At 39.2% G+C, this 16,671-nt stretch overlaps 1 protein-coding gene across 11 annotated transcripts in view; it reads left to right on the forward strand.

Moving 5' to 3' along the window:
* PPP1R12B (protein phosphatase 1 regulatory subunit 12B) overlaps positions 1–16,671 on the forward strand; it is a 223,797-nt gene that overhangs the window by 46,687 nt on the left and 160,439 nt on the right. For 10 of the 11 annotated variants that reach the window (XR_007148087.1, XM_047840206.1, XM_047840196.1 and 7 more), the window contains exon 2: positions 11,090–11,220. Coding sequence is in view for 10 of the 11 variants with exons in the window: in XM_047840206.1 (XP_047696162.1) it covers positions 11,090–11,220 (131 nt within the window). In the remaining variant the exon portion in view is untranslated. Of the gene's footprint in view, positions 1–5,161; positions 5,179–11,089; positions 11,221–16,671 lie in introns of those variants that run through there. The other variant, XM_047840198.1, reaches the window with a different exon arrangement.

A 16,671-nucleotide genomic window follows, 5' to 3' on the forward strand; every position in this document is an offset into this window, starting at 1 on the left:
AGGATTAAACTGTAGGCCACGTTACTTATATTATTGAGCTTGATGCTTTCAGGAAAAAACAAGTTATTTAGATTTCTAAAGTCTTAACCATTAGTGCCTTCTCTTTCAGCCCCAATAGTGAATTCATATTATCAGCAAAATTGATTATACCCAGATTTGGTCTGTTAAGGCCCAGCAGAAATAAGATGCTACCTTAAGAGAGGTCAACTATATTTCCACTGATAGCCAGCATTTCCTTGGCCACTGACAGTGCTGAGGTCAGAGCAGTGTAGGAAAACATTTCTGTGTCCCAGGGGTTAGATGCCTCAGGGATGCTGAAATGCCTGAGGTGATGGATAGCACAAGTGTATACATTTATCAAAACTCAGTGAATGTGTACTTAAGATCTGTGCTTCTCACTGTATGTAAATTTTACTTCAAAAGAAAAAGCGTACTCCAAACAAGTTTTGAACTCTTGCTAATGACATGTTTGTGAGGTATTTGGGGACATTATTAAGAATGTCTGCAATGGGACGGACACCTGATGAAGTATAGCACAGTGTTAATGGTGGACTACAGGTCACGTTAGGGTAAATCGGTATTCACTGTGAAATTCTTTCAACTTTTCTGTATGTTCAAACATTTTCATAATAAAATATTTGGGAAGAATGCCTAAAGAGGATGGGCAAGTAATATAACTTGATAAAGCAGCATAGGTATAAAACAGTAGAGAATGGTGGGGTGTGGGACGTCAGGTACTCATGCTCTGCTTAAAGAAGGTAACTGCTGCTCAACTTCAACTAATTGTTTCTTTGCATTGTCAGATATTCTAATTTTTTTTTTAATGTTCATTTATTTTTGAGAGAGAACGAGAGTGTGCACGCATGTGAACAGGGGAGGGACAGAGAGACAGGGAGACAGAGGATCCGAAGCAGGCTCTAGGCTCTGTGTTGTCAGCACAGAGCCTGATGTGGGGCTCAAACCCATGAACCATGAGATCATAACCTGAGCTGAAGTTGGATGCTTAATTGACTGAGCCACCCAGGTACCTTGTTTTTTGTTTTTTTTTGTTTTTGTTTTTGTTTTTATTTTTTTAAGTTTATTTTGAGAGAGAGCACTAAAGGAAGAGTGAGAAGGGCAGGGGCAGAGAGGAGACAGAGAATCCCAAGCAGGGTCCACGCTGACAGGGGACTCAATCCCACAAACCATGAGATCATGACCTGAGCCAAAATCAAGAGTTGTATGCTTACTGACTGAGCCACCCAGGTGCCCCCAGATATTCTAATTTTTTAAAAATCTTGAATGTGAAATTTTTAATGTGAAAAATCATTATTTTTAAATTTTTTTTTTTCAACGTTTATTTATTTTTGGGACAGAGAGAGACAGAGCATGAACGGGGGAGGGGCAGAGAGAGAGGGAGACACAGAATCGGAAACAGGCTCCAGGCTGCGAGCCATCAGCCCAGAGCCCAACGCGGGGCTCGAACTCACGGACCGCGAGATCGTGACCTGGCTGAAGTCGGACGCTTAACCGACTGCGCCACCCAGGTGCCCCAAAAAATCATTATTTTTAAAATACCACAAGGGCAAAACAAAATGCTTCTAATTTACCAACCTTCTTCTATCCCAAAGATTTTAATTTTAGAGGAAAAATTGGAGGTGTCCTCTTGGGTTGTAAAGTCACCATTGTTATCACTAACATGTGACTCTGAAGAGATTCCAGCAGTAGCTGAAGCTTTCTACCGTAACCTCGATTCCCCTGTTCTGTGGGCTCCTGTACAGTAATGCTGTGCCAGGGCCATGCCACCGTATTCATGACACTGACCCAACAACGAAGCTTTGCTGGGGGGCGGGGGGAGAGCCTAAGAACAGCTGTGAGGTTGGGCTGGTTGGCATGTTTTCCCTGGGCTCACTTTAGGATTATTTAATAGGGAAAGGGCAGCAAGCAGTACATGCTATCTTGCTGCTCAGATGTAGTTCCTGGATATAAGTCACTCAGGCTTTAACAGAAATTAGCACTAGGTAGGAATCAGCAACAGAAAAGACTTCTAAGACTTCCTTATATTCCCTGTTTTGGCTAAGTGGTGTCGCAGTCTACCCAGGGTCCTAAGCTCTCAAAAATCTTATCCTTTTTCACTGTAGGCATTCGAATCAGCTACACTGTCCCTTCTGCTTCAGGGAGGCTTCTTTTCAAGTCTGTCCCCTCCTCAATGTCTCTACTGCTAATATTTCACTTCAAGACCTCATCCTCTCTAGCCCTTGATTATAATTTTCTCAGTGGTGTCTTTGTTGTGAGTTTTTCCTGCCAGCAGTTCAATATTCATATTCCCACTACAGTTACCATTCTTTTTTTTTTTTTTTAAATGTTTATTTCTTGAGAGGGAAAGAGAGAGAGAGTCAGAGAGAGACACACACACAGAATCCGAAGCAGGCTCCCGGCTCCAAGCTGTCAGCACAGAGCCCAATGCGGGGCTCAAACCCACAGACCATGAGATCATGACGTGAGCTGAAGTTGGATGCTTCACCGACTGAGCCACCCGGGTACCCCCACAGTTATCATTCTTAAGATACAATTCTGGTTTAAAAAACTCAGCATCTCCCTGTTGCCTTCAGAGTAAAAGTTAAACTCTTTATCATGAGGTATAAGGACTTTCACTGCTGCCAATCTATCCTACCCGTCTTTCTTCCTTCCATCTCCCATGAACATTCTTCAGTATGGCAAATGAAGCCCTATTCAGATTTTCGTGTGTGCCCTCACCCCCATCTGAGTACATACATGCCAAACCTCTCACCATTCCAAAAAACTGTCTTCTTTTTTTTTCTTTTCTCCAGACCTTTTCCTTTTCTCCAATATTGCTGTTCCCTTTGCTTCTGGTTTTCTTCATCCCTGTTTTTTTAAACTGGCTGACTCCTTCCCTTTTATAAGTTAGGTGAATAATATCCATTCTCTGAAATGTTCCCCGTTACCCCCAAAGTTAGTGACTTCTTTCTCTGTGTTATAATACTTTGTACATATCACTCATTTTATATTAGAGTATGATTTCTGTTGGCGTGTATCATTTACATACCTCTTTCTACCACTAAATGGTAAAGCCTTCTTCATCTCTGATTCCTTTATCTCCCCTTGAGGACTATGTCTGGCATAGTATAAGCATCAGTAAATGTTTGTTACATGAATAAATGGAAAGATACTTCACAGTCAAGGAGCATATTACTAAGATAAATTCTTAACCTGTTCTTTGGTAATGTGAGTCAGTGTCAGATCCGGAACTTAAATCTGTCTTCTCAGATTTTCTGCCTGTGCTAACAATAGACTTGATGGACCCCTCTGTAGCCGTGACTCTGTTATGGCAAAACCCAGTAGGCAGCCCTTGAATTTCCTTTGCCAGCTGTAGGAGTCATTCTTCCACTCCTGGCTCATTGTCTTCCCTTTCCTCTAATCCTTTTAATTTACTTCCTTCTCTTGTTAATAGAACCTGACTGTGGTCTGTTGGCACCTACTAGAACATACATAGAGACTATGCTGTATTTATATTTAAGTATGTAATTCTTGCCCTGTCTTGTGTGAAAAGGAATGTTCCTGCTGAGTCTTAGAGACAAGGGTAGTGGTGGTGGTGGTGGAGGAGGAAGTAGTAGTAGTAATAATAATACTAACAGCAGCTAACACTTTCATGGTGTTTACCCATATGCTGGACACTAAGTGTTTTTATGTCCATTAGCTCACTCGTAACCCCATGAAGTAGGTACCATGATTGGTATGATAATTTTATCGATGAGGGAATTGAAGCATACTGAGGTAATTTGTTTTAAGAACACAACACTACTAACCACTAGACCTGGGATTGGAGCCCAGGAAGTCTTTATTCCGTAGTCTGCCCTCTTAACCAGTGCACTGTACTGGGTAGGGGACCCTACGTGTGGGGAGACATGCCAGTAAGTGATATGGATTCTCATAGGACCAGCTTTGCCTGTGTAAAACTCTTGATGGAAATCAAATGTGCTGGGAAAATAGTAACCTCTTGTTTCAGTATCTCCTTTTAGGGATAAAATTTGCTGTATTGATTTATGCTTTATGAGAATTCAGTCTTCCTGTAATTTCTTTGTCGCTTTTACTCCTTACCTAACTCAGATCCCAGAATTGCCTTTCTTCTTTTCACAAGGCTTACTTGACAGCTATGGAGCACTGCCCGTGCCATAGCTTTCAGGCCGTACTCTTGCGGCTTATGAAACACTTGTTTATGGGCACGGAGTGATCTGGAGTTAAATAGTAAAATCCTTCTCCCTGGGACAGCAATTTACTCTACATGCCAAGTTGGCAGCAGAATAGACCTTTGGGGGGCTGTGGTTAAGACAGGTAGCCAAGATATGAGGGAGGTTTCTAATCCAGACTCATGTTAATAAACAGAGTGGTAACCAAAGCACTTTAATGGGATCTTTGTGTTTTGTATTTAGTCTTCGTCAAGAGTGACCAACTCAAATCAGCCAATTGACCACATTCCTCATATGAAATTATTGGAGAGTTAGACTAATATCAGTTTACCCTATATATGCTAAAGCAAAGTTATTTTTAGGAAGATAGTATCAGGTATTAAAAATGTTCCATGAGCCAAGTGGTATCTGGAGACTGGCCCATGAACTCTATTTTGGATGCCTCTAAATTGGTAAGTAGAAAACATTTAGGTGGTTCTGAATATGTGACCTTAAATAAGTCACTTAACTTTTCTGGGACTAGTTTCTCCATCTGTAACATGAAAAGTCCTAGTGTTTATTGCTTTAACTACCACGTTCTTTCCTTTTACATCCTTGTTGTAATATGCTTTTTCCAAGGAACTTCTTTTGATCAAGTCTGTTAAGATGAATCATCCTAATACTTAGTGTGCCTCAGCTCTTATGTGCAGAATTTGTAAGAAAATAACCTCAGCAAGGGCTTTCTTATTTCTGTAGAAGTATCTACAAGCTGTGGACACTCTTTTGACCTGAGAGGAACTCATACTTGAGATTTTTACCATAATTACTAGGCCTCATTTATTGTTCCTCAAAATCAGGATTATCAACGAGTAATGAAACAGATTTGGAGATTGGAACTCTAAAAGTTCTGTTTGAAGAGTAACCAAGGACTTTAAGAAGATGCTGCTTCCATTTCCTGGGCCCTTTCTCCTTCTACTCAACTTTATAAAAACCTGTCTTGATCTAACAAGAGGTAGGTCAGATGTGTATAACCTTGTATGGTACAAAGTTGCCAAACTAATGCCTGTAAGACAACGTAATGGGTCTTTCTTCATTCAAGTGGATAAATGCATGGAGAATGCAGAAGGTTGAAGGCAACATTTGAAGGGTCAGGCCTTGGGACATTTTAGAGTAGGCTTTATTGGCATCCAGAATGAACATATTTTTGATATCTAAATATTGTCAACCTTTAGGCAATATGATACTTGCTCTTGACTGAAGGAAGGTGTTTTCTGGTCCCAAATTGTAAACGTTTACAGTCTTGTGGGTACTATGCCAATTTACTGAGAACACAATCTTAATCGGTATGACACTCCATGGAACATTCTTTACTTCTGCTGTTTCTCTTGGCTATCTCTCCTGAAAGGCTACAGATCAGTATCCAGAGCCTGCCTGACCACTGAGTACATAATCAGATATAGTTCTCACCACCTGGGAGCCAAACTATCTATGCCAGTGGGGTTGTGAGTCTTTCACAGAGGGCTGACAGTTGCTGGAGTCACCTGTCATGTTGGAGCAGAATGCTATTCTGATTCTCACTTGAGTAGTAGTTATACTATGTCATGACATGATTGGAATAGAGAGACAGGTACTTGGAAGGAGTGACTCAAGCATTTGGATCTGTCTTAACTACTAATATATTAAAGCCCTCTCATAGTGATGATCTGTTGATGATTGAGATTTCCAAATTTACTAACTCCTTTACCACTGTTAATTTACTGGTATACATTCTTGTTCTGTGAGGAGGCGACCTCACTGGAGCAGGGGGACTTTGAGCTTTGAAATGTTGGGTTTCAGAGCAAACTCCTCATCAGTACTGCCATCCTAGTTTCAGTTTCAGTCAGCAGCCAGAATACTTTCAGCAAAATACTTAACGTGAGAACCGCAGTCAGGTCTTTCAAGGCATTTGCTATTTGGACTAATGATTGGGGCGGGGGGGGGGGGGCTGTTCTAGAACTTTCTATTAAATGTAGTTGTCTTTTAAAAAGTGATATAATTAATGTTTTGACCACTTTTCATCGGCAAAGAAGGGGTGAATCACAGCTCTAATTTTCATCAATACCAAGGAATAAGGATGAGGCAGACCCTTCAGGTTCTGACTTCCTATTCTCTGCCAATTGTGTTAGTTTTCTGTGGCTTTAGTAACAAATTACTGTAAATGTGGTGGCTTAACTTTACAAACAGAAATCTATTATTGCACAGGCTAGAATTTATAATCTGGAGGCTAGATGTGGGGAACTCAGGTGTTGTGAAGGCCACACTCCCTCTGTAGGTTCTAAGGGAATATTTGTTCTTTGCCTCTTCCAGCTTCTGGTGACTGTCAACATTCCTTGACTTGTGGCCATATCACCTCAGTCTCTGTCTCTGTGGTCGCATTGCCTCCTCCCCTTGGGCTATTTCAAATTTCCCCCTTCCTGTCTCTTATAAGGACACTTGTCACTAGAGTTAGGGCCCACTTTGATAATTCAGGATGACCTTGTCATCTCAACATCCTTAATTATATCTGCAGAGACCCCTTTCCGAGTAAGGTACATTCATAGGTTTCAGGAACTAGGATATGGGCATAGCTTTTGGGGGGCCACCATTTAACACACTACACCACTGGAAAAGAGATACATGGACAATACAAAATGGATGGGAGGCAGCAATATATAACATCCTTGACCTGGCCCTAGTCCATACATGGATGTGCTATATGATTTTGGTGGAATCACCTTGGGCATCCTAGACAGGTCTTTGGGTGATTCTAGATATGAGAATCAACTAAATGTACAGAAAATGTGACTTTCTATGCATTTGGGCATTTATTCTTCCACTTAACAAATATCTATGGAGGGCTTATTATGTGCCAAATGCTGTTCTAGGTGTTTGGGCTACATCAGTGAACCAGTAGCCTTTAGTGGAATTTATGTTCTAGCTTTGCTAGCAATGACTTGAGATGTTCATATAGGTGATTCAGGAATGTGGTGTTTGGCTGATGAATGTTTGTGTGAAAGAAATTATGCTCTTTGCTGTTATCTCCAAGCAGCTAGGGTTTTTAGCATAAAGTTGAAATTATATAATTTGGGGGATTATATAAATTTTGAATATATACCTTATATGTAAATAATAATATTAATTATCAAGTATTAATATAATTAATAATACTAATTATTATTCAATTGTTATTGAACTATGTAAATTTGGAGAGGCTAAAGGACAAAATAGTGACATGTATGGAATGGGGATATAATACAAAGATCATCATCTCCCAACACTTTTGTCAGCATGATTTGTTGAAATCAAGGCAAGCGTGAGCTGAAAAATCCAAACACGTAGATGTTATGCTGCCCCAAGCCCAGCTTCTAGTGTGTCATCTGCCTTGGCACCTGGAGCTGGGTTTGTGGGGAAGAGAGTTGTTCTGGGGCAAAGGTAGGTAGTTTTAGCAGTATTCTGATATACACGAGCAAGGTCAGCTCTTGGAGCCAGCGGCACTTGGTGGTGGTGACAGTTGCAGGCTATTTTCGGAATGGAGGAGGCTTTGTTTTGTAAGGCTTTCTCTGCACTCCCAGATTTAACTCTGGCACTGATCAACCATCAGCCACTTTTGTCTTTGATATAGAGAGAGAGCAATGTTAGGTACAGTATAGAGATCATAGTGCTCTTTTATCATTTTATTGGTGAAATCAAGTCTTTTTCTTTGGAGATAGCTTGTCATTGCCAAGGAAATGTGACATGCCGATTTTATGAAACTTTAAATTCTTATCTGGTAATTTTTCTAATATTTCTCTGGACCAATAATTAAATAATATCTCCTTTTGTTAAAGAGCTTAGAAGAACTTGTTATTTTAGTAATATTCTGTGTGTCCTTGGGATTGAAAAGCAGAAGGAAATGAACATAAGCCATAGCAGAAGGAATTGGGCTAAATGCAAAGAATATTCCCAGTGATGTCATGAGTAACATCAGAAACTTTTTTAGTATCCTTTGCCTGTTCAAGGAAAGGAAAAGACTCATCTGTCTGGAAGGTTCATTGCAGCTCTGCCTAGAGACATCGTGTTGGAGCCCACGGCCCTGGACCAGGTTTTACAGATGGGTGAATCTGCTCATCTACCGGGCTTCAGTCGTGAATGAGTCAGCAGCACAGCTGCAGATGGAGTGGGCAGAAGGGCATCTAAATTTAGTCATTATTCACTCGAGAAGGTTTTCAGTGATTATTTGTCTCTCCTTCATGGCTTTAGTCATATTCCTTCTTCTGGAGACCGAAACAAAAAAGAACAGAGAATGGTCACTCCAAGATATTTCATGAGAGCGAGTGCCCTACAACTCTGTTGAATGTTTCTGAAGAGGATTCTCTTTCAGCTTAACCATTGATACATACTATTTTATTCACATTGTTCCTGAATTTGGGAACCTGCAGGATCCTTTACCCTAGAAAGGGAATCTTTTGAAGTCAGGCTTGATAAGCAAGCTCTAAAATCCTGATAGTTCAAAGACATTTTTAACCAAACTGCCTTCCTCCCAGAAGATACTGGAGGTGGGGGAGGGCAGTGATGGGTGAGGAGTTAGTACAGTTTGTGCTTTTTCTACAAGAAGTTGCTATTTGTTAAACTGGTGGCTTAAAAACAACAACAATGCCACAAAAGCCCATGAGGTAGGTGGTATTCTCATGCTGTAGATGAGTACACTGATACTCAGGTTACATACCTCACTCAAGGTTATCCGCACTGGCAGAGCTGGTATGCAATCCCAGGGCTGTCTGGCTTCAAAGCTGATGTTTTTAACAATATACTCTCCTTCACTTTGTGGAGGATATGGGGGATAATTTCACTCTTGACCTACTTTATTTTATTTGAGAGGATTCTTTGGAGATTGATGATCTGCCAAATTACATTGCAGATCAGGCCAGCTTTTTGTTATTATCTTCCCAAACATCGTCACAATGTCATTCTTCTAAAAATACTCTTTCAAGAATTTCAGATTTATAGATGAAAATATCACAAAACTGAAAAATAAAACTGAAGGGGTGATAGAGTGAGGGAGATTAAGAAAAGGAAGGGAGAGAAATAAGAGGAAAGGAAAGAGAAGTTTCTCCTGTTTCGTACCTGGACTCACTGGGCTTATTTTAGGCCCCCTGGGATTTGGTTGCTGTCATCATCAAAGAGCAAAGAATGATCTTGAAAACATTGGCTTCCAAAAGTCTGCCTGGTGGTGGTGTGGCCATCGGAGCTAAGTTTTTAGACTGTTGAGCTAAAGAAATTTTGCAACCAGGCAGGAAGCAGTTGACCCAGCTGTTTTAACGCAGGTTACGATGGCACATTTGACCTTCGTGATACAGGCCTTTGTTATTACATGGGCACGACACTTTCTTCTCCTTGGACTTCAGTACCTTTCTTAAAAGTACCCGTTTCCATCCTTTCACTTAAAAGTCTTTGTTAACAGTTTTTCTCAAGGTACTCTGCAATGAGTTGGCCAAAGCTTACTCTGTGGGGTTTGCAGACTGGCAGACATGCAATATATGAGAAGAATTTAGTGATAATAATAATGAAGTATTCTACATGGTAAAGAAGTAAAAAGTAAATTAGGAATGCTTGTAGAAGTTGATAAACCTAAGAGAACACACAGAAGAAATGTAACTTTTAGAGCTACTTATTGAAAAAGAGACCATTATGAATTGTGGCTATAAAAGTCACCTGGCTTCCAGAGGTCAGGTTAAAGGAATATATTCCATTGCATCAGATCAAATCTAGGCTGATATGTTAGCTAATCTCAGTAACTGTAAAAAGAGTATCAAATGGGAAAAATGAACAAAGGTGCTTTTTGTAACTAGGGTTACTCAGTTAAATTTTCATCCAGAGTGCATCAACCTTTGTTCATCCATGCCCCTGCTTCCAGGCAGTATTGACATGAGGTTTATCTCTGGACGGAGTTCCCATAAGTTCTCTTGGTAAGATGTATACTACTTAAGTCCCTTATATATATTTAGAAAAGGGAGGAGTATTTTAATAGCCTGTACAGACAATTGTGGATACTCTTCTTGGATATTATATACTCAAACTCCCAACAAGTAGTAGTTTCTTAAATATTAGTTGCATTGCAGAATCTGAAACCGTGTGAATGGATTTTTCTCACTTTGTGACATTAAAAATAGGAGTCTCATTTGTTTCTAGGTTCTGAATTATTCCAACTGTTTTGGAACGATAAAAGCCCTGATAATGATTACCTTTATCAATGCGGGCATTGATCCTTTTTATTCTGTACATTTATTAAGACAGCCTTTTGGTCTGCAGATCTCATTGCTATTTGTGGCTGTTTCTCCTAATTGTTGCTGTGTGATGGGTATAACTATCCATAACGACAAACATACTTCGCCATATTGGTTGGAGCCATTCAGAAAATACATGAAAAGAAAATACGTTTCTTCAGTTTGAAGTGATCACCTCATCCTTTCTCACCAAAGCGGGGATTGTTTGGCAACCCTAGAATCTTAAACTATAGCTTTCCACTGAGGAAATTGCATTTGATTCTGTACGACTATTTTGTTTTAAAAGTCATAAGCCAATTAGTAGTTTCTAACGTGTCCTCTTTTTTATAGTATGATGATGAAACAGCTCAGCCATTTGAAGTACTTTAGAAATCACTTTCACAGTTAATCCTGATAGTACTGTAAATAAGATTAGGTGTCATTATACCTGTTTCACAGCTGGAATATTGAAGACAATTCAGGGGTTTGCATAAGATTACAAAGCTTACAAGTCACCCTCTGGACGCTGGTATCAGCAATTGCAAGAAATAGAAATTAATATATCATTACAACTAAAGTATTGTCAGTGCCCAGAGCAGTGTCTGGCACGTAGTAGAACTCAATAAGTACTTGTCGAGTGAATGAATGGACTTTTCTTTTCAGGCCTGTATTGATGAAAATTTGGACATGGTGAAGTTTCTGGTGGAGAACAGAGCCAATGTAAACCAGCAGGACAACGAGGGCTGGACACCCCTTCATGCAGCAGCTTCCTGTGGCTATCTCAACATAGCAGAGTGAGTCTCTGTGTGGGCTTGGACTCTTTGTAGGAATAGCCTTCTTTTCTTCTCTTAAAACTTTGAATTCATAAACAGTTGTAATTTCTATTACAAAAGCAGGAAGATGAATCATTTTTAAGGAATAATTGATACTATTTTTTATATATAGCTGCTAAATCTAGTTTTTCAGTTGAAATTTTTTGTTTGCTTCTATTTTCAGGAAACTGATACATTTTGGCATACTTAAAGGTGGCTTCTGTCTGTTGCACTATCTGGGTCACTTTTTGAGCAACTATAACATATGTGGGCAGGCCTAGAAATTTTTTCTGGACTTCCTTGTAAACTTGTTTTATTGTTTAAGAAAAACATCAGTGGGGTGCCTAGGTGGCTCAGTTGGTTAAGCATCCGATTCTTGATTTTGGTTCAGGTCATGAGCTCACGGTTTGTGAGTCTGAGCCCCGCATCAAGCTCTGTGTGGACAGTGCAAAGCCTCCGTGGGATTCTCTGTCTGCTGTCTCCTCTCTCTGCCCCTCCCCTGCTCTCTCTCTATCTCAAAAATAAATAAATAAATGAACATCAAAAAAAAAGAAGAAAAAAATCAGTGTTCAGTACAAATGAAGGTGGAGAATGCCTGACATACTGATCATAATACCCATATGGTTAATAGCAGAAGAATGAGCCTAAACATGGAACAAAGGAAGGGTAGGGATTGGCATGTGTTTGTTCTCCACATTAGTTGAATGGTATGTTTATTAAGACACACAAGTAGCTCCTGACCTCCATGACAACTAGTTGCCCTTGCCTTGGGCAGAAGAATCCTGACCACATGGTATCTAGGATGTAAGAGGTACTAAATAAGTGTTAAATGAAGGAATGAAATTTATTTTTATTTTATTTGTTTGTTTATTTATTTTAAAGTAGTTTCTATGCCCAACATGGTCTAAGTCACGACCCCGAGATCCAGAGTTGCATGCTCCACTGACTGAGCCAGCCAGCCACACAAGGTTATTTTTATTTTTATTTTTTTTAACTTTTTTAAATGTTTCTTTATTTTTGAGAGAGAAAGAGACAGAGTGTGAGCCAGGGAGGGGCAGAGAGGGAGACACAGAATCTGAAGCAGGCCTGAGGCTCTGAGCAGTCAGCACAGAGCCTGACACGTGGCTCGAACCCATGGACTGTAGATCATGACCGGAGCCGAAGTTGGATGCCTAACCGACTGAGCCACCCAGGTGTCCCAGTTATTTTTAAATAGGAAAGAGACTTTGGCAGTTGAAACATCTTTAAAATGAGGCAACTGAGTGTTTTCTAGAGATGAGAGTAAATTTAGGTTGGTAAGGTAAATTCACTAAATAAAATGATATTCTGTGATCCTTTGAAAATCAGATGCTTGTTTTAAGACCCTTTTCCATATAATTAGAGCTCTATTATATTTCTCTTATTCAACAAACAGCAGGGAGAATTATGTTGGCAGCTATGTAGAGGCTTGGGAATGGCTTCCCGCAGAATCTGATTTACCCAGGTTTCCTGGGGGAGAGCCTGTGTCTCTGTTTTGCTTTCGAGCCAGGATGCTCAGTGGGAGAAGTTAAACAAAGGGAGAGTCAGAGCCAGAGAAACACTAGGCAGCAGCACTGGTGTTTGACTGGGCTGCTTGTTCTAAAAAGTGGACAACGGGATCGGCCCCAAAGCCAACAGAAGCAAACAATGCAGTTTTCTTCAGTCTCGGTTCTTTACCCTGTTCTCAGTCACCTCTTCATCCCTTAGACTGTCCTCTTCTTAGAGTCTCCTAGAAAAGGCTCTGATTCTCAGCCTTACCCACTAATGCCAACAATCTGATGTCTAAGAGTTAAGGTGGCTTCCTCCTAGATTTCAATTTTTACTTAAAAAATTTGTCTAAGAAATAGTTATAGAACATGTTAGCACCTCATTTTTTATATTTCATTATTTGTTCAGGTGGCTTGTTTGTGATTTCTGAGTTGCCAAATCTCATTACATCCAAGAATTTCACTTTTTTTCCGTTGGCAGGTAACTAGCAGAGCTCATGCTTAGAATTAGGATCACTTGTGTTGGCATTATCCATGGAGTCTCTTTCTTTTTTTTTCTTTTTGTGAAGCTGAGTACAGAGAATGATTGTAAATGCTTTTTTACAGTGGTTTCTTTAATTCATCTTTCTGGATGAACATGGTTCCTTTGGAAATAAGTTCAAAATTTAACCATCTCCTGCCCAAATAAATATTACCTTGAGTGAAAGGAATCAGTGAGAGTTACTATTTCCTCATACAAATTATTACTCATTAGTCAAATGAAAGTCTAACCAGGAGAGAGATGATCTAGAGTAGAATTTGTTGCATGGGTGAGGTGGTGGTAGGGATGGCTTTCTTTAATTTATCTTTCATTGTGCATATCATTATGAGAAAGTTTGATCTTGAAATTATTTATTTATTTGCATTATGTAGCATTATTTTCTGTACAATGGAAAAAAAACCTCACTGCTTATATTACTCATTTTGGTTACTTTACCTTTGGGCCTGTGAACAATGTTTTAGATAAGATTAGCCCTTGGTCATTTTGTATTTTTTTGGTATCTTAAATTTTGCATTCTTATTCTCAGAATCATCAGAATTCCAAATTTCAAGGGAGTAGAGACAAATAAAAGGCAGATTAGCTTTCTAGGAAGACTCCAACTGCATTCGATTTCATGTTCCATTATCTTTTTGTCTCATATTTGAACTCTGTATGATATGTTTTTAAAAACAGGTTTAGAGGCTATTATTTTTCTCATTTTAATTTGAGTTCAGGCTTACTGCTAGTTAGCAGGATGTTTTATATTTTTATTACCAGTAAGTGTTTAACTTAGAAGCAGCAGATTGACCCAAGGGTACAGCATTTAGTTTGGCTTTATAGTTTATTGGGATGTTAATTTATTCTGAGTTTTTAAACACATTAAATTTTCTTTCTTCCTCCTTTAGATATTAGTATTTTTACTAATATATTAGTGATGAGTAAGGAAGAATAGGGAGGCTTTATTTTCTAAAGGGCATATTTATTTTGCTAGTTGGTATTTCTGAGTCTCTGGATAACTATAAAGATTCTCAGGGGTAAAGTAAATATTACTCTATAGATTGATATTTATTCTTATACAGGTAAAAGTGTGAAACTAAGTAGGTTTTTACTTTTTTTCCCCTAAAAATGGTCTAGGAAGGAAGCTTTGCTTAACAGTAATTCCTGAGTCATAGTGAGCCAGATTGCTTTCTAGAAATGAGTTTTCTTGATTATTGGCATAAGAACATGTCCGAAAAGGGAAAAACAGAGAGGCCTGTATAACCAAGTGACACTGTGACTGATCCAATAAGAGATTGAATAGATGTCAGAACACAGTAGTTAAGATGTTTCATTTATTTCAGGTAATATTTATGGAGTGCCAAGAGAAGAGAGATGATGTCACGATGTTCTGGCAATGATAACAGTGAGGAAGACACAGTTCTTGCCCTCGGGTAGCTTTCAGCCTGATTGGGCAGTGGCATCAATAGTGTCATGGCAGAGGTCCAGAATTAGCGCTGGGGAGGGATCAGGGGAGAGGGTGGAGTTTTAGGAAGGAGACAGAAAGTTCAGTTGTTGAGAACAGGCAAAGGCTGCATGAAGGCAAAAGAATTTTAAATGGACCTTGAAAGATACGGAAAGTTTCTAGAAGGGAAAGGATAAAGAGAGGGTGTTTCATTCGGTTAGAGGAAACTACTTAAGCTTTGGAGGAGAGCTGAGTAAGAGTGGGATGTGTTTGGGAACATTAAGTGGTCCAATTTGATGACAGTATAGGGTATAGTTCACTACAAAAAGCTTTTATTGAGAGCTTACTGTGTAGATTATTTCCATTTTGATTTTTCAGGGTGATTTTTCAGTTGTAGTTGAATGTTCCCCTGGCCTGAAGTTGAGGAACCAGAAGAGAGAAGGTATTGAATATGTAGAAATGAAGGAGTAATTGATGGACAGAGGATTGGTACTTGATAGAACTAAGAATGCAAAGAGAGGATATTAACCTTTGAATTGAAAAAAGTCTGTCTTCCTCTGAGACTGAGGGAAGGACAGAGACCGCTGAAATCAGATGAATTGTGAATGCGTTTGCACTTTATATATGTGCAATTGATCTATAAATTAAAAACATTTATTGAGGCTCTGTTATACCATGTACTAGGCACTAAGAAAGCAAAAACATGATTTTAATGTAGTCTTCATTAATTCTTTCTCTTTTGCTAACTCTCTGAAGAGAGAATGACCATATATTGATTATCTTTTGAAAATCTCCTATGGTATCTAAAATGTGATGCCTTAAACATAGTAGGGGTCCAATAAATGCTCACCAAATTGTTGAAATCTGATTTAAATAGTTTTTTTTCTCCTTTAAATACTTTTGAATATTTGTTAGAGTTCCTAGCATTACTGGGATTCTCACTGGCCCCAAAGCACCTTGATCTAGTGAACAGATGAACTAGACTTGAAGATGGAAGACTGGGGCCGTCACCTCTGTCATTTGCCACCTATGTGATTTTAAGAAAATTACTCAACATAGATGAGCCTCAATTTCTTGTGGAGGTAGTACTACCCATATTGTCTACTTCATAAAATTATCTGACTCATTATGTAATTTTATGTGAAAGCACTTCGGAAATCAAAAAAGATCCATTTAAGCTATTAAAATTATCAGACCTGGGGCACCTGGGTGGCTCAGTCGGTTAAGCGTCTGACTTTGGCTCAGGTCATGATCTCGCGGTTTGTGAGCTTGAGCCCCGTGTCGGGCTCTGTGCCGACAGCTTGGAGCCTGGACCCTGCTTCAGATTCTGTGTCTCCCTCTCTCTCTGCCCCTCCCCTGCTCATGCTCTGTCTCTCTCTGTCTCAAAAATAAATAAAACATTAAAAAAAATTTTGTTTTAATTATCAGACCTTTCTTCCTCAGAATTGAGTATTGCATTTCAATACAGAATCTATTTAGAATTTAACTATTTATTTCTTTAGTAATTTAGTTTCCTTGTAGAGTGTAGAAGGTTTCATGTAGATGTATGGTTGAAGAGAGAGGTATTGTGGAGACACGATTTACACAGATTCATGCACATTTTAATTCATTATTTTTCTATTTTCATACCCCAGCACTACTTAATATATTCTAATGTGGCATTGAGAAAGTTTTGTGAGAATTACTTCTTTGCATACCTTCTGAGAGCTCTCATTCTCAATATTACAAGTGTAATAAATCCTTTTGGGAATCTGTTTGGACCTCAGGGATGGTAGGTGAATTCTTAGAGCTGTATGTCTTCCTTATGGTATTTAGAAAGTCTCTTGCTATCCAATAAGAGTGAGAGGGTGGAAGTTAGGACTATGAGTGTGAAAGAAATCTTGTTTGTTGGCATTGTTCATCAGGAAATAGAGACACTTCCAGTCCTAATTATTGAAGGTTAATGGAGTTAGAAATTAATAATGGAA

The sequence above is a fragment of the Prionailurus viverrinus genome, chromosome F1 (genome assembly GCF_022837055.1).
Source record: "Prionailurus viverrinus isolate Anna chromosome F1, UM_Priviv_1.0, whole genome shotgun sequence".
In the NCBI taxonomy this organism is placed as follows: domain Eukaryota; kingdom Metazoa; phylum Chordata; class Mammalia; order Carnivora; family Felidae; genus Prionailurus; species Prionailurus viverrinus.